The sequence below is a fragment of the Polyodon spathula genome, chromosome 22 (genome assembly GCF_017654505.1).
Source record: "Polyodon spathula isolate WHYD16114869_AA chromosome 22, ASM1765450v1, whole genome shotgun sequence".
Classification (NCBI taxonomy): Eukaryota; Metazoa; Chordata; class Actinopteri; order Acipenseriformes; family Polyodontidae; genus Polyodon; species Polyodon spathula.
In genome coordinates this window covers 1,880,670-1,901,434 of record NC_054555.1, presented here as the reverse complement: position 1 = coordinate 1,901,434, position 20,765 = coordinate 1,880,670, and the positions used below count along the sequence as shown (strand labels likewise).

Below are 20,765 nucleotides of genomic sequence, written 5' to 3'. Positions count from 1 at the left end.
GACATGAACGTTGTTTAGAAGAACTGGGAGCCAGATTGCAGCCACTCTGTCAGTAATTAAAAATTAAAACGAGTTTTGAATGGAATACAGATGCTCCCTATCATCAATGCAGTATTATTAGAGCTGAACATTTTCAAATTCAAAAGTATTTATTTAACCAGGATAGATAGCCCTTGAGATATGCATCTCGTTTTAAGGGGGCCCTGGCAAGAGAAGGCTGCAAGAAGCAACACCTCACACCCAGCCCCTGTCTGTTTGCTTTGTGTGCTAGTAGCAGCGCTGCAGACTCGTTCTGTCTGGGGTCAGGGATGGTTCAGACAGTCATGCTGGGATTGTTTTTCATTCAGTGAGCTGGTAACCCTTGCAGAGAGGGCTTCTCTCTGCTCTTTGCACAAGTGTTTGAGAAGCAGGTTTGACTCTGCAGCACTGCGGGATCACCCACCACTCCAGCTTACCCTTAGTTAAGTCCAGCCCCTGAAATAAGCATCTGATGCAGACCAGGTGGGTAAACTCTTACTGCCAATGGTAAAAAAAAAAACAGATCTGTCTTATCTGGTGGGGTGTGATCTGATCAAATAAACCCTGGAGTTGAAATGATACAGTCTGGTTTACACTGTACAGACCCAGCTAAAAAAGTAAGATGAGCAGTCACTTTACAGTCTCCTTCTCCTGAACCTTGACCTTTGAGTAACACCCTAAACTGCTGAGACAGTTTGTTAGTGGCTAAAGGTTCAGGGTTGAGAACCATTTCAAAGGTGGGGGGCACACCCAAGCACATAGGAACACAATGCTGCTGTTCCCTGGAACCTAAACATTTCCTGTGCTTTAGGTCAACTTCATTTTGATGTCTACCTGCAATCAAACTATTCAAATTTTTGTAATGAAAAACAAAACAAACAAAAAAATGTTACATACGAGGATTTGGACGAAGATTATAGATTTATTTTTTGTTTTCTTTTTCTTTATGGTCCTGTGAGGTACACAATGTAGATATTTATTACTTTTACATTGTTTTTTGGTTTTTTTTTCTCAACATATTTGATTTCTTTACTCTGGAATAACGTTTTGTCTCTCTTTTTTTTCTCTCTCTCTCTCAAATAGCTCACTTGATCACAGCCTCCAGTGTGCTCCAGATTCCTAGGTTATAGACCCAACACCTTCAATTGTGCTTGCCAGATACCAGCTCATTATTATTATTTATATTATTATTATTATTATTATTATTATTATTATTATTATTATTTATTATTATTATTCACTGTAAAACCCTTGTCTTTCTCGATTTGTATTGGCATTGTATTACGGCGGAGGCTGGCCGCTTTTTTAGCCGTTGAGAGAAGGGGGGGTCTCTTCTTTTCGCCTTGGGTGTATATAATAGGCAAAACCTTTATTCCCTTTAGTCACTAGCTGTAAAAAGAGGGAAAGGAAATCTATGTAAATTCATTCTGCTCTTTAAAAAAAAAACATTTCCTTTTAACAGGAAAAGCAGTTTTCTTTTCGTTGACAATTCACACATCCTCTGTGTGTCAGTGTGAGTGTGTGAGTTCGGGCTCTTTACCAACTCGCTGGTTTGACCGCAAGCGACTCACGCATTGAAACTCATCTGAGTTTCACACAAATCCCCAAAAAGTGAGTTTTTTTTTTTTTTTTTTTTTTTTTTGGTTTTTCCTTTCTTCTTTTTATTTTAAAAAGAAACGCCTGGGTTTATTTATTTTTTAATCCGTTAGATTTTAACATCCGAGGACTGGAAATCTGGAAATGAAGAGAGATTTTACGTGTTTCTTCCGTATTTGGATTGTGATCACTTGCATATCAGGTAGGGATGAAGGTTACACTGTTATTATTATTATTATTATTATTATTATTATTATTATTATTATTATTTATTATTATTATTATTATTATTATTATTATTACCAGATGCGGCTGAACTCAAATTGCACTTGTTAGGTACCCGTGTGGATCACTGCGCCCTGGGCAGATATGAATTACAAGGTCCCATTCTACGCAGCGTGGCATGATCAGATTGCTACCGCAGCTATACTGTACTCGTTTTCAACCAGTCAGTCGACGCATTAGTTGTGTGTAGTAGCCCAACACTCTACTACAAGTCTCGGTCGCTTGTTGCTAATTCATTGGCCAGCGTTGTTTTTTGGTCGTGTCTATTTACTCGACTGGTTTGTGCCAATACGAATGGTGCATTATTTACACCACTGCTGTGTATCAGATAAGAAAACCCTCCATTAGTACCAAACAGTGGTTTAAATATAATTGTTTTCTGTTCATGACAATGAGTGTATCATTACTTTATATCATCTTCATTACAATGCGTTTCATATGGAAGAACATCCCAGCACTTTAAATGCGGGAGTCTGTAATAATGAACACTGGATGCCTTTTCAAAAGTCTTTAGCCTAGTTTCAGAAATGGTTCCAGCCCAATCTATGCTCTATATATGGTGGTCATAAGGTCTAGGTGATAAACTGTATGAGTGGTAATGAGGTGTATGTGTCTTTGCTGGAAAGCCACAATTGCAGAAATCTTCCAGCTTGATTTAGAACAGGATTTTGAGATCTGAATTCTTTATTGAATCTGGGGGATTTCGATTTGGAACCATTACAAAATGAAGTCTTAAACTACATTCAACTTTTTAATGTTTAAACAATTATATACCAGTTCAATAAGAGCTGATCTGTAGTCTATCATTTCAAATGTTTATTTTAAGAGTATTTCTAATGTGATGTTATCTAATAAAAAGAAATATCTTCCCAATTCAATGTGTGATCCAGTTAAAGACACATTTCTCTATGTCCCTGGAAGTTGTGAATACAGGGACAGAGTTTCTGGAAACTGGGTGTGTTGCACTTTCCCAAGATTGTGAAGGCAGGGATTCTTTCCCAGCTGCTGTGTGAGTTGTGTGCTTGGTCTGCAATTCAACTTGAAAGCTTTTGAAGCCACACGGCTCATTTTGAAGGATATTGCTGGTTTGCAATTGAATCTCTCTTGGGTTTCAGAAATACTTTTTTTCAGTTGAGTATCTTTTGGATTTTCTTTTCCAATCATCACTATATTACATGTGACAGATGTTCTCAGTCTCAGCTGCTGGTATGTTTTAGAAGCACAGCATACATAGCAGTCATTAGGCTGTCTAGAGAGAAAATAAGCACACGACACACTGAAATAAGGGAGTTTTACAATATGAAGCATAAGAAGAGCTTAGAATCTGTTATTTTTAGAATTCCTAATAGTTTGGGTTTGGATGTGTAGTTGAATTAAAACACTGATATGTAAACCTGTTACCCTGATAGTGTAATCTCACATGGGGCTCTGTTTCCAGTGAGTGCACTAGTCCAGAAGCAGCTCTAATGAGCAGTGCAATGAAGCCCACAGAAGGCATTGTCACTGATCTTAGTTACAGAGCATGTTCACCAAGATCAGCTCCTGTGTGGTGTAGAGTAACCCCCAGTATACCTAACCAATAGAAAGCAAGGGCACATGGGCAATCAATTACAGACCCAATTAAATATTAAATGAGTGTAGTGCGGTGCTTTACGGAATACGGTAGTCTAATGCATTAAATCACAGTGAGAACAGTAGAGGTGCTTAAAATCAATATATACACATATATCCTGCTGCCTTGTTAATAATAGTTGCGCAAATGTGGTCTACAATCTCATTACACTGTGATGTTGTCAGACAATCTCATTACACTGTGACGTGATTATAGAATCTCATTACACTGTGATGTGATCAGACAATCTCATTACACTGTGATGTGATTACACAATCTCATTACACTGTGATGTGATCACACAATCTCATTACACTGTGATGTGATTACACAATCTCATTACACTGTGATGTGATCAGACAATCTCATTACACTGTGATGTGATTATCATTACACTCTCATTACACTGTGATGTGATTACACAATCTCATTACACTGTGATGTGTTCACAATGGGTACACTGTAATGTGTTATTTCCTAACTTGCTTATGCAATCTCATTAAAGTATAGAAAAATGGCTATTGATTCCCCACACAATCTTTTACTTTTGATGTGACCAGGACAGTGATATTTCAAAATATCACTATTTCCAATGGTGAAAAATCTCATGGATGTGAAATGTGTGTCTTTTTTTGTTCACATAAAGTCAGAAAAAAACAAAAATATGAATCCAAATTAACATGTATTTATGACTAAAGTAATACAAAAATGACTACAAAAGATTTAGAAGTGAGTAGTTTTTCACGAGATTTACAATTATACTGTAAATACAGTATAATCGTAAATCTCAAAAAACTACTCACATGAGTCACATGCTTTCAAGTGCATTAAAGATTCCTTTGATGGTACTGCTTTCTGCAGTGTGGAGTGCCAGCTTAATAAAGAGGCAGTCCGTATTCACAATTAGCTGCCAATATCGTACTGCAAGTGTTTTTTTAAGCTCACGTTTGTTGGGTTTTTAGTCAATGCATCTAGTGTGGCGTGAGTAATCAATCTCCCAAGATAGGCACTGTTCTATCCAAGCAGGGCTTCTGCGTATGTATAACAATGCCTGTAATAGGTGAAGTGACAGAGCTGGCAATGTCTCCTGGCCTCCAGCCCAGTCCACAATCCTTCAAGCTACAGGGCTGCTCTATTATGTTTTTCTTAAAATGATCAAACCCTAATTTCATTAAATGTACACCTTTCTTTCTCATAAATGAACAACAGTAGCTTTTAACATTTCTGCTAATTTTTTTGGCAGCATATGCAACTGAAATAAGAATGTTTTCAGCCAAGGTTTAAAGGTAAAGAATTTGCCCGATTTGAAACCAGCCTAGAACAGTTTCATGTATATCAAACTTCATTTAATTAGTATTTGCAAATTTACTGCTCAGTGAGCATAATCCAGTGTGTCTGACAAACCTCTACAAGATCTAGGCTCTGAATTCCAACAGGTCTCCAGTACAGGGGCACAATTTCCAAACATGAATTGTTGCAAATGTTCTGTTATCGCTGGTAGACAGGAATGACATTGGCCAGTGTATTTTACATTGCCGTTATTAGTATGTACATGTCCTGCAAGATGGTAACCTGAAGTTTTCCTGTGCTTTTCCGTTTTCATCAAAAACATCCTGTTCCTCTCCGAATGTTATGTCTCTCCAAAATGGTGACCATCAGACACAACCACAACACCAGGCAATGATCCCAGCAGGTCATGTTCAGCATGCTGTGACTGCATGGTAAATCTTAGAGCGTTACAAAATAACTGGACTGTTTGGGAACAGTAAGTAGGTGGGTCTTCCCAATGGGATAGAGGGGCACAACTTACCCTGCTGTTAATTTCCTTATTCAAAAGCTATCAATTGCACTTGAAAAGTAACTCAAATCCCCCATAAGACTTCCCTTCATTTATCACCCAGCGACTCTCTCGACACCCATGGCACATTGGAAGCACATTTCTCCTGCCAAGTTATCCTCACACAGCCAAGTGCAATCGAGGAGGCTTCAGTGTAGTAATAACAGGCTTGTTGAAACTGTTTCTTTTTCTCCTTGCTGTCAGAATGAGTTATGTGGGGAGCTGCATCAAGCACACACCTCATTTTCTATGAGAACATGGTATTTAGACTTATTTCTTCTTCTTCTTCTTCTTCTTCTTCTTCTTCTTCTTCTTCTTCTTCTTCTTCTTCTTCTTCTCTTTGTAGCAGCAATAACAGTCATAGTAGTATGCCTGAGTTTGACTACTTGAGTTTGTTGCACACCAAAGCATCACATCAGTAGCAAACAGCATGACGGCACTAACAAGACCAGCTGCTAATAAGACAGAGCACATGTACAGTCTGTGCCTAGCTGCATTTAAACTGCCTTCAGCGAATGGAAACCCGCTTGCTGCAGGACTGTGGGGCTCTTTGTGCCCTCACAAGAGCGGCAGGTAAAGCCATTGTTGTCAGGGCCGGGCCGAGACTTACTGTAAGACTTTAAGAATGTTCAACCACATAATGGAAGCTTTTAGGAATGACCAGACCACCTCATAATGCCTGGCTTCCTGCCACTGAAACATCACATTTCTGGCAAGTTTAGTTTGAGTGTAACCAATTAATGGGGAACCCTGAGACTTTTTAGAGCGTTAGGGGAAAAATGACTTTGGTGCCCAACTGGGTCAATAATTAATTTCCTAACACAACACCATCAGCATAATTTTTAGAAATGCGACAGCTGCACAATCAAGCAGTCAATGGCATGCTGTACTGGATTCTGGATTCTGGATTCTGGATTCTAGGTTCTGGATTCTGGATTCTGGACAGGTTTCTTTTAAGCCTGTGTTGGGTGGTCGGTCGCTTTTCTTGGATCTGGTAATATTTTGAACCAAATCAGGCCCAAAACGAACTCAATAAAACTGCAAAGCTATTTGATAAAGGCACACAAGTCTCCTACTGTTTCCCTTCATATTGCACCAGCCACGCATAATTGAGAAGGATTCAGGATTGCTGGAGTGCAGTTGGCAAACAGCCTCGTTCCTAATAAAGAACCCTATAGTGCCTTCTGACATTAAAAACATATAAATTGAATATGCTGGCAGTGTAAGGTATGTGCAAGACAGATACATACCAGTGCTAATCAAACACAGGCAATAAATATCCATGGCTGACTTAATTTACTGCATGTCTGGAATTTTGCACAGATATGCAGCATTGCCGTCAGTTTGATAATATTTTAGTAATTTAGCAAGGTATAGAAATGAATTATACGGTATCTGTATGCAAACAGTAAATCTGTCTTTCTTGCTTTTTTTTTCGTTTATTTTGGGTGACGTTTGCATTAGTAAATGAAAATTCTCTGATTGTAAAGGAAAAAGATTAAAAAGATTTCATGTAAGAAAGATTCTTCTGGGAATCTCAGATGTAAAGAAGGATTTAATTGAACTGTGTTGCTAGGTCACAAACCACACAACTCAACCCGCACAGCCTGGGTTTCATTTGTAAGTGCTTTATTAAAACTTACAGATGCTTAATGATTGCATTGTAGGGGACCTTCAAAAATGAATAAAGACATTCATGCTTTAGCAAATTTACTGCCGTGTAGATATCTTACTGACCAGCTTGAAACTGGTGCTGGTGTGATCTGCTGAAGTCAGGTAACGAAAGAAACCTGCATCGAGACGCCAGCTCCCCTTTGTCTGAGTCGCTGTGAATGTTCCCCTGTCTGTATTTAAGCTCAGTTTCCAACCTGCATATTACAGAGTTCGACTGTTCATTGCCCTCCAATCTCCGTTCCAATAATCAACAGAGAAATTGACCCCCAGACCGCAGAGAATTTGTACTCTGTCTCTGTTTTCATACAACTTGACTTTAATTTGAGAAGGGGAAGTGAAGCATGGAGTGCTCTCAGTTCAGCAGTACCATATGTGAGGAGTTTTGAACAAGCAGGTTGCTGCTGGTTAAGTAAACCTCAGGTGAGGGGCTGAGCTTGCTGGGAGAGCCGTCATTCAGCACTGCTGCTTTTTACACCTTCTCAGGAGGATCGTAAGGCAGGGCCCTGAGCAGTGTACTCTTTCAGCACAGGACAGCTATTGTCGTGTGGGCTGAATAGGTCTTTACCTAAAGTCATATCATTATTTTTTTAATGATACTTGTATTTTTTTTATATATTGCGTTGGAAACATAAATACAATACCATACAGGTAGAGGTCACTCCCCCCACTTATATATATATATATATATATAATATATATATATATATAATCCCAATTTCCAGGTCACATGTACAACAGTGTCACACATGTTTGTACACCAAAAAAAAAAAGTTTTTCACGACGCGTGCAGTGCTGCGCACCCTTCTTGTGTCTTCAAAGCTTCTCTGAGGTCAACCTCTGCAGCAACAGCAGCAGCAGCAGCTCCACTTCATTTCAGTTCAGTTCCTGTAACTGCGATTCCCTCTTCCTGAGGGCTATTCTTCTGCTTTTATTTGCTGCGCACTCTGCGAATATGAAGATTCGCTCGTTACGACACAGAAGCCTGAGCTCAAATTGTTTGTTCATTGTTTTCTCTTACGCGAAAAAGCAGGTTGCCAATCCTCTTTCCAAAGTAGCTGGAAAGCTGCTTGTAAACTTGTCTGTTTTTCTAACTTTGTGTTTGCTGTAATGAAAAATTTGATTTTTATTTAGATTGTTTTTCCCCTGTAAGGACACTCCCCACTGTAGCCTAGCACTACAGTGCTGCTCACTGCTCTACTCTACCCCTCCACCCTGAAGCCCAGCACATTAACACTTCGTACAAGTGTTACTACAGGCTGGTTTGAAGTTTCCTTGATGGTACTGGAGAGGCAGATATTCTTTGGAAGTGTTGACCTAGGAGGCTGCTCATAAGTGTAATCAGCTTGGCTCCAGAGCTCCTCAGAGATCTGGGTCCAAAGTAAATACATTTGTTCCTAAGCCTTAATGAAAATGCTTGTCCTCTATAAGTGGATTGCTAAAAAAAAAAATTCCTTTTCAGCTTGCTTTAAATGCGTACTTTTTACATCCGGACAGGGCTTTTTCAAATAAGTTTGCTTGTTTGTTTGTGTCAAGGCTGATTAAGGGCCACTGTGCTTGGTTTGTCAAGAGACAGCAATCACATGGTTAAGTAAACTGAGATGTTTTTCATTTTGGAATATTGTGTGTGAGTGTGGGGGGGGGGGGGGGTGTGTGGAGGTGGGGGGGTATAATGTATTACTATCACATGTGTTGTAAACAACATTTGACAGGGGTGTTTCCACAATTGAGGAAGTAACTCCTGAAAAACCGACCCCTGCAGGGGACGTCCCACTTTATAAAACACGTTTTTAAGAACTAATATGCCTTCATCCTTAATTTGTACACACTGTGTGAGTCAACACACACACGTGTTGTGTGTGACACACCACACACAAATATGGGTGTGTGTTTATTGTGTGTGTGTGTTTATTTGTGTGTGTGTGTGGGGGGGGGGGGTATTTGTGTGTGCGTGTGAGTGTGTGTGTGTGTGTGTGTGTGTGTGTGTGTGTGTGTGTGTGTGTGTGTGTGTGTGTGTGTGTGTGTGTGTGTGTGTGTGTATATCTATGTGTATGAGGCAGTGCCGGCGCTGAATGTGTTAACTGTGTTTGATTTTCCTGAGCTGCGGTTCTCCTGGTCCTGGTAGGGAAGGTCAGTGGGGGTTCATGGGAAAGCGGCTGTTGGCAAGCCATGTGGAAGTGTCCCGTTTCCCCCCTACCCCCCACGCCTGCTCCGCTCCACGCTGACGGTTTTATTTAGCTCCCTTGACAAAACGCTCAGCACTTACCGTGATCAGCCTGCCTCCCGCTGATAAAGCGAGCTCCACGCAGCACAGGGACGAGTGTCAAGAACTCAGTTTCTCAATGGCCTTCTTTGTGGCTGGAGCAGCCTGTTAAACACGCCAGTTACTGTGAATACTGTATTACAGAGCACCTGTGTAATAGTGACACCTGTCAGGAATCCCCTGTGCATGTTTCCCCAGTTAAACCACCTGTATAAAGACTGTCTATCTATAGAGGTCTTATAAGAAAGTTTGGCTGTAATTATTATTTACAGTAAGGAATACATATAGAAGGTTTTATCAGCTCAGGGGTGAAAGGCATGTGACATTATTAACATTGCACTGCAACGTAGCTCAATGGTTGACACTCAGGACTGGGATAGAAGAAAAACCCAGCAAAGTGACTGACAACAAGTGAAGTCCTTCCGTTACCTCCTTGCGCCTCGGCCTAGAAACAGGGAAAATGCAGCACTGTGATGGCAGGAATTGGGATGTTGCAGCTCAGATGAGCTGTCCTGCTGCGGAAATAATTTCTAAATAAATGACGAGACATCAAAAACAAGCTGATTGTAAATGAAAACACTTATTTTTTGTTAGTTTCCCGAATCGAGATGCCTGTGGGCCGTGAGCAGGGGACAGGAAGGGATAATTGGAATGGGAGCTGTGAGTAGGAAGTCAGTACAGATGGTCACTGAGACATCCTCACCGAGCACAGATCTAGAGACAGGAAAAAGGAAACTCACGAGAGGCAAATAGACATTCAGTAAATAACCCAGTCGCTCTTGGAGCTCTGTCCTTGCCAAAACAATACAGCAAACAAGGTCCTTCAGAGATTCCCGGGAAGCCGGCCTACTTTGTCTGTGTGCACAGTTCATCCCCCTACTCAAGTGCCCGGCAGCCTCCTCCAGGGATCCCAAAGGCTGCTGACTCCACAAATCTGGGAGGAGATCTGTTCCGTGGCCTGGCTGCCCTCCAGCTCCAGGCCGGATACAGAACTATTTAAAAATGTGTCTGCTTGTGTGTGTGTGTGTCAGTGTGTGTGTGTGTGTGTGTGTGTGTGTGTGTGTGTGTGTGTGTGTGTGTGTGTGTGTGTGTGTGTGTGTGTGTGTGTGTGTGTGTGTGTGTGTGTGTGTGTGTTAGGGGTGTGTGTGTGTGTGTGTGTGTGTGTGTGTGTGTGTGTGTGTGTGTGTGTGTGTGTGTGTGTGTGTGTGTGTGTGTCAGTGTGTGTGTTTGTGTGTGTGTGTGTGTGTGTGTGTGTGTGTGTGTGTGTGTGTGTGTGTGTTTGTTTAGGGGTGTGTGTGTGTGTACAGGTGGGATGATTTTCCTCTGAGAACAATGGGTCATCACAATTTATGGAAAGTAAAAAGAAACCCCACAGTGTGTTGTGGAGGGACTGAATGAAATGACAACATAGACATCCAATATGAGAAAGGTTTTTTTGGTAATTACTTTGAAAGGTTTTTTTTGTTCTCTCTGGAACAGCTCAAGCAGTGGCAATGTCCATCTATGAAATGCCATATGCACTGCTCCTGGCCCTATTACTTACTGTCTATGCATGCCTGTCAGTCTGTCTGTGAGGATACACCTGTGGGATATAGCACTGCACAGAATAAAGAGCTCCACAAACTCATGTCATGTCAGTCATTGTGAGGGAAGGAAAGGAAAGAGAGCGAATCTTACCAGGACACCAGGAAGCCAGCCTAGAGAAAGCAATAGATAGAAATGAGCCCCTTTCCCTTTTAAATGCTCGGCATTGAGCTGCATTCATTTATGTCGTCGAGAACACAACACATAGTGTGAGGCATTGATACTGTAACCCATCTTGAGGAGCTGGTCATTTGTTTTTACCATGAGCACAAATAAAAGCCAGAACATTGGTAGCTCAGTGGTTAGAGTGCAGGGCTGCAGTGTGGAAGGCAGTGTGTTTGAGTAGCTCAGTGGTTAGAGCGCTGGGCTGCAGTGTGGAAGGCAGTGGGTTTGAGTAGCTCAGTGGTGAGAGTGCTGGGCTACAGTACGGAAGGCAGTGGGTTTGAGTAGCTCAGTGGTTAGAGCGCTGGGCTGCAGTGTGGAAGGCAATGTGTTTGAGTAGCTCAGTGGTGAGAGTGCTGGGCTGCAGTGTGGAAGGCAGTGTTATTGAGTAGCTCAGTGGTGAGTGTGCTGGGCTGCAGTGTGGAAGGCAGTGTGTTTGAGTAGCTCAGTGGTTAGAGTGCTGGGCTGCAGTGTGGAAGGCAGTGTGTTTCAGTAGCTCAGTGGTGAGAGTGCTGGGCTGCAGTGTGGAAGGCAGTGTGTTTGAGTAGCTCAGTGGTTAGAGTGCTGGGCTGCAGTGTGGAAGGCAGTGGGTTTGAGTAGCTCAGTGGTGAGAGTGCTGGGCTGCATTGTGGAAGGCAGTGGGTTTGAGTAGCTCAGTGCTGGGTTGTAATGTTGCAGTTACATGTCTACCCCATGCAATCTCTTTAACATTAATTCCTGCTATATAAGTTATTAATTGATGTTAACAATGTGTCTCTGTATCTCATACAATGTAGCCTGTGTTGCAAATCTTTTTATTTCTTCAAGCCTACTCAGTCTTCAGTACCCGGTTCAGTATTGCAATGCGTTTAGAAATTCAAATTGTTTTATACAGAGACTCTGACTTTGTTTCCTTTGTCAGTGTTTTGTCAGCAACAAGATATCCCCCTTGATCCCTCCATCAGGTAAGCATAATATCAGTGGGTTTGTTTATCTGTTCCAGTAAGACCGATCTCTAAAACTGCATTTCCCAGAGGCCTTTTGAGATCGGAGGGGGTACCTTTATTTCTAGCCGATGCAGTGCAGGGCTCTTGCCAAGAGACAAAACTATTAAACCTTTTTTTTCTCTTTGCTTTTTCTATTTGTATGACTTCTTGCATTCCTTAGATTTCCATCAACAGTTCTGGTATTACATTTTTTTTTCTATATTTATTTTGCGATACAACCGGTCCACCCCCCCCCCCCCCCCCTCGGGGCGGCATTATGTGGGTCTTGCGAAGATCACAGCTTTGGCCGAAGGTAGAACTTTCTGTGTGTTTGTTCTGGGAACTGAAAATCTGTAATTCATAAAAAAATAAAATATATTTGTCCTTGGCATCCACTAGTGAAGTGATGCTTTTTCAGCGTTCAGGCCAGAGACTGGGCCCCTGCTGATTGTGATGAGAAGATTCAGGACCGCTCCTCAATCCCACGATTCAGGAAGAAACCTCACCCACCCATGGGACAGGGGCCTGCAGGTTTGGGGGAAATGAAATTAGATGAGGCACGCTGTTGTGTTCGAACATGCATTCAGCCTGCGGTAATAGAAGTAATTCAGTAATGGCTACAATCAGTTTTAAATTGTACAAATCTACAAATCTATTAAACTTCCTCTCCCCTGCTAGAAGTGTAAGCACCTGCTGATATGTAGTTTCCCAAATTCAATAACACGGGCATTACTGGCAGGTCTGATTGGCTGCTTTATTAAAAAAACAACTCGATGATTTTAGTATAACTGCACAATGTAGCTTAGTCTGAGAAATTATACTGTGGATGAAAGACACTCCAAGACACTCCAAGACACTCAAGACACTCAAGACACTCAAAGACACTCAAGACACTCAGACACTCAAGACACTCAGACACTCAAAGACACTCAAAGACACTCAAGACACTCAAAGACACTCAAAGACACTCAAGACACTCAAGGACACTCAAGACACTCAAAGACACTCAAGACACTCAAGACACTCAAAGACACTCAAAGACACTCAAGGACACTCAAGACACTCAAAGACACTCAAATATACTCAAGACACTCAATGACACTCAAGACACTCAAAGACACTCAAGACACTAAAATCCTTATATGCAAAACCAGCATCATTATGTCCCAGACTGCAGATCACATTTATTTACACAAGCATTTTCTGCACCTGAAGATCGTAATCTTTTTATCACTATTTTGTAATTTTATTTTGTTGATCCTAAAGAGTTGTTTTATGAATTTCGCTGTACAAATTAAAAGCGAATTGCTCTCTCTAACGAGCATCCCCATTAATTAACATTGTAACTGGCCCCCTCGACTCCAGAAAAAAGTCTGACTCTCTTTTTTATGGTGGCTCGTTGAGGACATAGATAAAATAAATATAAAAACATGTTACGTCTAGATCCTGAGCAAATTAATTTTGTGATCTCGATGTAATGGTTTAAAATGTTGACATCCCAAGATAATATATCTTGTGATTGTGATATAACACATTTTTATGTACTTGTTTCCCACTGTCCTTAATGAGCCACCATCCCCAGTTGCAGTGTTTAAAAAGCCACCTCCCCATATTACTTCACTTCTCCCTGCCAAGAAAAAGAGGAAAAATCGAGGCAAACCATAGAACCCCTCACCGTCGTACTCAAAACAAAGTGCGTGCTTTTTTGGTTCCAATCATCAAGTGTTATCGCGTCCACCACCAACATTGCGATTAGATGAAGGAGTATGTATTTCCATGCACACCGAGCTACAAACACTCCATCCACAGAGGTTAAGCAGGGGGTTAACCTGTTCCGTGATGACCTCAGGGGTGTTGGGAATGAACCTGAGAGCGTCTCCTGATCCAACCTCTGGAGCGGGAATTCCGGCTCAGAATTCCGCTCTGATTTCATTTCATTTTCAAGGTACTTTAACCCATTTGTGTCCAGCTTCAGTGAGACTGTCTCCTAATGTAATGCCATGTCAATCCCTTAGCCATGCAATGTCTGTAGTGCCAGCTCTCAACCTTTTTAACAGAGAGAGAGCCGGTTGGCACAATATTAATCCATAATTCAACCTTGACTGTAAACAGAGTTCTCTGTTATCTCATCCTATAAGCTTGAAACGAATCACTCCCTCACCAACTTCAGTATCCTTGCAAGTTAAGAGTAGGAACTGACTTCAGAACTGCAGAAGCTGGGAACCCTCGGCATGATGTTAATCGCTCACTAAAATAAAACTGCCAGTTCACATGAGACCTTTCAGCAAGGCTCCTTAAAGTCCCAGACCCTTGCTGATCTGAACATATCTCAGCAGAAGAAAGTGATTCATTCATTCTGTTAGAATAGCAACAGAGCAGAGTTAAGCCATTATATCAAACTTCACTTTGCCATTAATGAATAATATTTACATGTACAGGTTAATTATAACTAACTCTGCAACGTCATTCTGAAAGACCCCAAGCAATTGCATGATGTAATGCATTGCTCAGTGAGAAAAGCCCATGAGGCTGAAGGTAATTGACCAAAATTGCAAGCTGGAACCCCTTCAGGTTTTTGACATATAGATCCAAGCACATGATTGGTATGTTGTCAGAGGAAGCTGGGAGTAAGACATTGTAACAGTGGGCTTTGCTTTCAGTCAGTGTTAACAGATGGAGTTTTCTCCTGCCAAACGTATGAAGTCAATCAAAGTTTGGTACAACTGAACAATGATGGGTCTAATCAGACATGTGTTCATGCTTTGTAGACCCTTTAATGCCAGAGCTTCCACACACAGAACTGAGTTTTAACACACAAGCTCCAGGACATGTAAGCACCTTGAGTTTTGAACGCACTGCAGAGACACTTAGGGCAGTGCCAGGGGCATTGACGGCTTAAGCTTAAGTCAAGTAGAAAGACAAATTGCACGTCTGCTTCTTAGAAAGGCCAAGAGACTCATTTCTTTACAGTAGTCTTCGAATTAGGTGTCTAAAAGCATTTGCAACTCGTGTTTATACTTCAGCGTACTGAAGAGGGCACTAGCCAAGACGTGTCTGCTTGATTCTGATTCATCTGGAGCGTGTTTTCTTGGAGCTGTTTGCCAAAGAATGGCTTGTTATCGCAGAACATGAGAACTTGTGTGACATACACAAAAAGAGTTTGACAGCTCTATCTCACTGTGCATGCTGAGAAGATGCATTCATTGTAGACTGGCATGGTTTAGTGGAGCAGGGCTGCCAACAGTCCCTCTGGTAGCAGAAGGGAATAGATCTGGGAGTCATCAAGCCACCCGTCTCTTTGTATGAGTAGTGATGTGATCTTAAGGAAATGTTGACTTTGGCAAAAGTTATTGGGATCAGTAGCTGCAGGTAAGATTTATAAAGAAAGATCTAATTTCAGAAATGGGAATTTCAAAGATGCAAAAAAAAAAAAGAAAAAAAAAGCTTTGATCAGTACAATTAGGATGTCTCTGCATTCTCTCAGAAATATGTCAGTAATGAGGGACTCTGTTATTGTAGGTCAAGGTGTTTCATTAATTAATTCTGAATGCTATTGAATTTGAATGGATTAGATGCCAAGGTCTATGGAATCAGCAAAATTCAAATGACATTTCTTGTTAATCAACCTTAATTAGATTTGCGTAGAACACATGCTAGGAATTGTTCAGATAGACGTGTTTATAAAGCAGCTCTGGAAAAGGGGCCTGTTTCTCAGTGTGTTTCACTCCCAAATCGTTTTTACATCTCACCCCAAATGTGCCGCTCCCTGCCAGGTTGTCGGGGGTCTCGTTCTGCCAGACTGCCAGTCATCTCTGTCACCCACATCCCTCGCCTTCCACAGCGTGCCAGCCAGATGGCCAAACACTAATGCAACATATGGCATTTCAATCTGCCCTTAATTGCTGAAATGCATGTGGAAAAGATCTATGTATGACAGGAATTTTAATGGTCATAGCCATTCCTGAATGTTAACGACAAATTTCTGTGTATGGAAGAGATGAACATGTATAAAATATATGAGCAGAAGCTAAAACGAAACAGAAGTTAAATCTATTCCATGAACCGTTAGTGGAATGGTACTGCAATGTTATATATATACATAATGTACACATGGTATAACAGTTGTATTAAATAGTCCTCACTGGTAATCCATTGTAGTAACTAGTCAGCCACTCTATCAGGACCAGTTCTAAATCCACTTGTAATTGCTGGCTAATGGCTCTGTGAGTGCTGCCTCCTTGTAAAACTGCAGCGTGGTGTTCGTATAGTATCTGTGGGGAGGAAGCCTCGAGTGAAGCAGGCTAGCAGCAGGAACAGCAGACACAGAGGCGGGAGATTGCACTTGCTGTGTAAGCGCTTGGTAGGGCACCTTTATTATAAACAAAATGAACAATTATGCAAAACAAAGCAACACCCAAGCTAAAGCTATCCTGGTGCATTTACACCAGAGCATAGCCTGGTACTCTCAATTGAACCCCCAGGAGTGACAGTATCTCCAAGCTTCTCTTTTATACTGAACCCCCAGGAGCGACAGTATCTCCAAGCTTCTCTTTTATATTGAACCCCCAGGAGCGACAGTATCTCCGAAATGGTGGATTTCTCAATTTGAAGGCTCTGCATTCATGTGTGACTGAATTAAAGTACATAGTAGGACTTCATTGGAAATGATTGCATGTCATGTTTTAGCTTACCTCGGAAAAATAGAAAATTAAAGAAATTATTGGATCGTGTCCATTCATTTTGAAAAACATCAATTTCTTGAACAATCTTTGTAGCCCCAAAGGACCTCAGAAATAATTGTTTTAATTGTTAATGACATCTGTCATATGCTTAGTGAGATCTCCAGCATCTATAAGAGGCATAATCAGCACTTCCTTCCATAGCAACTGGTAGTTTGGGCTTTACAAAATAAAAGCAGTGTAGTGGTTGCTAGGGAAAGAGCTGCATACTGGCTCAAGTCACACAGCCTTCTTACTAATTAAAAAGTCTCAGATGGATCTTCGGTCCTGTAGACCAACTTGGGTCACATTTCTGAAGGTATTTACTCCAAAGTGCGGTTTGTGCAGTAACAAAGACACTGACAGTTTAACTTAAGGATTCAAAAGCATGCTTAATTTGCTTGGCTATGTGACATTAACACTGTATACAACCGTAATATATGCACTGTATCCAATGAGTTTACATTGACTAACTTGATGTTCAGTGTAGCCTCCTTATCAGTGTTACAGAGACTCGATGGTGCCAAGCAAAGATTAAACAAAGATTGTGATGGAGAGATCTCTGGTAACTGCACAGCCTGCCTGCTGCTCAATAAAATCTGATAACCCTGATAAAACTGTCTATATGGATCCCAGGACATAGAGGTGTATCTCTGAACTGACAGCGTATTGGTCTGTGTTCTTTGCTACTACTGTACATTCATAAGAGGAGTATAATACCAGCAATGCTAACTTCATCACAGGGGACCAGTGTAATATATTCCTGGTTTAAGAAAGTCAGTGGTTAAAGTGCTTGACCTCTTTGTAAACATTAGTGAGTTTGAGTAGCCCAGTGGTTAGATCATTGAGCCTCATCTCCCTCAGTACTGTAACACGAAGGGACAGTTTCATCCCTGAACTCCCTGAGATGCAGGCCAGTTTCCTCCCTGAACTCCCTAAGATCCAGGGTATGCTGTCTCCCAACTCATCCAGATCAAAACTCTGCACAGTGTGCTGCTCATGTCAGGTAGTTATTTAACCATTACTTTATTATGGGTTTCCTTGGTAAACCAGAATTAACCATGTTCAATATTACTGTTGGCTCAGCAGTCAGAGGGAGGCTGTGTGGTCTAGAAGCTAAGAGCCATGGGCCAGGAGACTGCCTCTCCCTGGGTCAGTCTCTTCTTGACCTCCTGTTGCTCCTCAGATTGCAGGACTGGGTAACGGAGCCAACCTGCCGGAATGTGGGCTCTCAGGAGTGTTTTCTCAGTGGAAGAGCATGGCTTCCAGTACAGTAGGTTTCTCACTGCGGAGCCAGCGGTCCCTAAAGACAAACACACATCTCTCATTCCTCGTGGAGGGCCATTATGAAAACATGGAATGAATAGACAGAATGGGCATCTGCTCTAAAAAGCCTCGCGGATCAATGTTTTTGTTATTTTTCTTCATTTTTGGTGGAAAGCCTCACGGTGAGTGACAGTTATGGGGGTTTTCAGTTTTGTCCCGCAATTGCCAGTATTTCAGAAGTTTAGATGAAGTAGATGTGGATGCTGAAGTGCCAGGTAGTGATCAGGGAGAGGGTTCACGCTAGTTGTTCAGTGTGTTCAATTAATTCAGTTTATTGGTTTGTGAATGTGAAAAATACTCTTTAAAAAGGTCAAGGGAAATGACTTCTCTGGCTTGTTTTAAACTGTTAACCACTGGTGCAGAGTAGTCTTTGCAGGTTGACCAGAAGTGTGATTGTGTTCTGGTGGTCTCTTGACAGCCACAAGAAACATTGATTCAAACAGAAGCTGCTACACCACATGTTCATTCAACAGTGAGCCAAGAATGCTCATAACAGGTAACATAAGCCAGCATCTTTAAAATGTTCTGTATCAACCGTCAGTAATCCGCTCCTGACAGCATTACCTTGGTCTGTTTCTCCTCCCGGCTTTCATGTTGCTCTGGTCAGTTGCTGCTGTGAATGTTCTTCTACAGCTTGTGTTTGTTTTCAGCACCACATTGTTTGAGATCCAACATTTGAATTGTCATCATTCCTGTGGGTTTATCTACTGTTGTTACATGCTTGTGAGATTTATCAAGGCTAGTCGATAGCCAAAGAAGTTACTGAGTTTGAAAGCCAGGTCCTATATTCTTTAAACTCTTTACTCCATGTTGTTATTTAAAATCTAAAATTAATAACTAACAGCTGAAGACGGCTTGCAAGCCCCTAAATCAGACGTCTGATGTGTTCACGTCTGGCTTGATGGTAACCTTATTGAGTACATTGCTGCTTTCTGTAAAGAGTCATGTTTATTACAGTTTAAAGTAAAGCCCATTGGGAACTTAGCCTTGTAGGTATTTTATCAAAAAACTCATACACAACTCATACACTTCAGCTATAGTATTTCTCCACAAATTGGCTTTTACATGATGAAGGGACCCATGTGGACTTGAAAACTCTGTGTTGATCCAATAAAAGGTCTTCAACATTGCTGCTGCTTTTTCATCTCTGGTTCAATAGGCAATATGCTTCAAACCTCCAGGTGTGCGAATCCCCTGTAACAGCTACCCATAGTAAAATCATAGCAATGTGTTATGAAGCATAGTGAAAACATGACAAAGCATAGCGAAGCATTGTAAAGCCCAGAGCTGGTTGATAAAGCATCTTTTAAAAAAACATGGCAGAATTACTGCCCTATACATTTCAAAAGAACATAATTAAAACTGTTTTTAATGGAGAATACTGTACAGCAGCAGATGAGTTCAATTAGGATTAGCTCCTCAGATTACTTTACACAGGATTTACTGTAATGGCTGTGGCATTAGTTTAATGAAATCCAGAATGCGAGCTTGATTGCACTGTTAAACGCATCAATCAACACGCTGCTGCTACTGCCATATCAACTCTCACGTTTAACCTTGCCAAACAAGAAACTCCACAGCATTCTTTCAGAGACTCTGTGCTTTCTAAAGATGTTTCAGTTTTAGCAGGGAGTTAATTCAGTGCCGATGTGCCCTGTCTCTGCTATGATTTATTAACAGTGCCAGAGCTCTGTCACAGGAATGGCAGGTGGGAATAGATGTGTATGCTGTAGGATATTGAAAAGAATACAACTTGTATCTTCATATATATTAAAAGGACATGGCTGCTCCGAATGGGCAGCTTTGCCGAGGGAACGTTTTCCTAATTGTTTCTCTGTGTTAGGAAGGGGGTCGGAAGCGTGCTGTTCCAGAAATAGAGGAGGTGTGAGCCATCCTGATGAGAATTTCCTTTCTCACTGTCCCACAGTCCAGCCGTGTTTATTTGAATGGCCACGGGCTGATTAGGCTCTGTAATGCAAGGATCCTGGGGCTGCTTTATCTCTCATTAGGAGCCCCGCTCCTCCATACTGCACAATCAAAATATTGTTGCACTGTATGTAGTGTTATGCTAAGCTGTGTGACAGGGAGAGGCACATCTCTTTAAATGAATTAAAATATATGAATTAAATTCATTTCATATTTATGAAATATGCATGTGTTAAGCATTATGGTACTCCAAGGTGTGTCTCCGTGGCACAGGCACAGTTTTGAGGCAAAGGAAAAAGCTGAGAAGTAGCAACATCCCACAACACCACACACCCTGGAGCGTCATATTGTGATATGCAATGGCTATGCGCTCATTTAAATTAATAACAACTAACGAAAATATGTTTACAAGAGAACCATGGCGATATCTCACAATGTCACACAGCACTTTGAAATGAATAGGAGAGTGATCCTCCCAGTTTTACAATTATGCATATAGATTTTGTTTGAAGTTTCAGTTTAAGCTAAAATCAGAAATGTGCTTTTTGGTGAATTGGAAGAAGGAGGTAAAAAAAAAACAAAGTAAAGGTCTTTGATTGCCCTGCAAGCAAGTTCGTAGTGAAAGCTGCCCTCCACATTGCTGAGAGGTTTATAAACGGGGGTGTAAAGTTCAGCTCTAAATATTTACAGAGGCTGCAGCTCTTTCCATTGTACACAGAGGGAGCAGGATGCACCTGGCTGGCTGGGATTGCACAAAATGTATGGCGTCAGTGATGGGAGCTGAGCGGGGTTGGAGAGCCAT

General features: G+C 41.4%; 1 protein-coding gene across 2 annotated transcripts in view; it reads left to right on the top strand.

The window, feature by feature from the left end:
- Positions 1-1,399: 1,399 nt before the first annotated feature.
- LOC121297173 (vascular endothelial growth factor receptor 3-like) overlaps positions 1,400-20,765 on the top strand; it is a 46,311-nt gene continuing 26,945 nt past the window's right edge. Inside the window, exons 1-2 of one of the 2 annotated variants that reach the window (XM_041223278.1) lie at positions 1,400-1,629; positions 1,728-1,816. In XM_041223278.1, coding sequence (XP_041079212.1) covers positions 1,759-1,816 — 58 coding nt within the window. In that variant the 5' untranslated portion in view covers positions 1,400-1,629; positions 1,728-1,758. Of the gene's footprint in view, positions 1,630-1,665; positions 1,817-20,765 lie in introns of those variants that run through there. The other variant, XM_041223277.1, reaches the window with a different exon arrangement.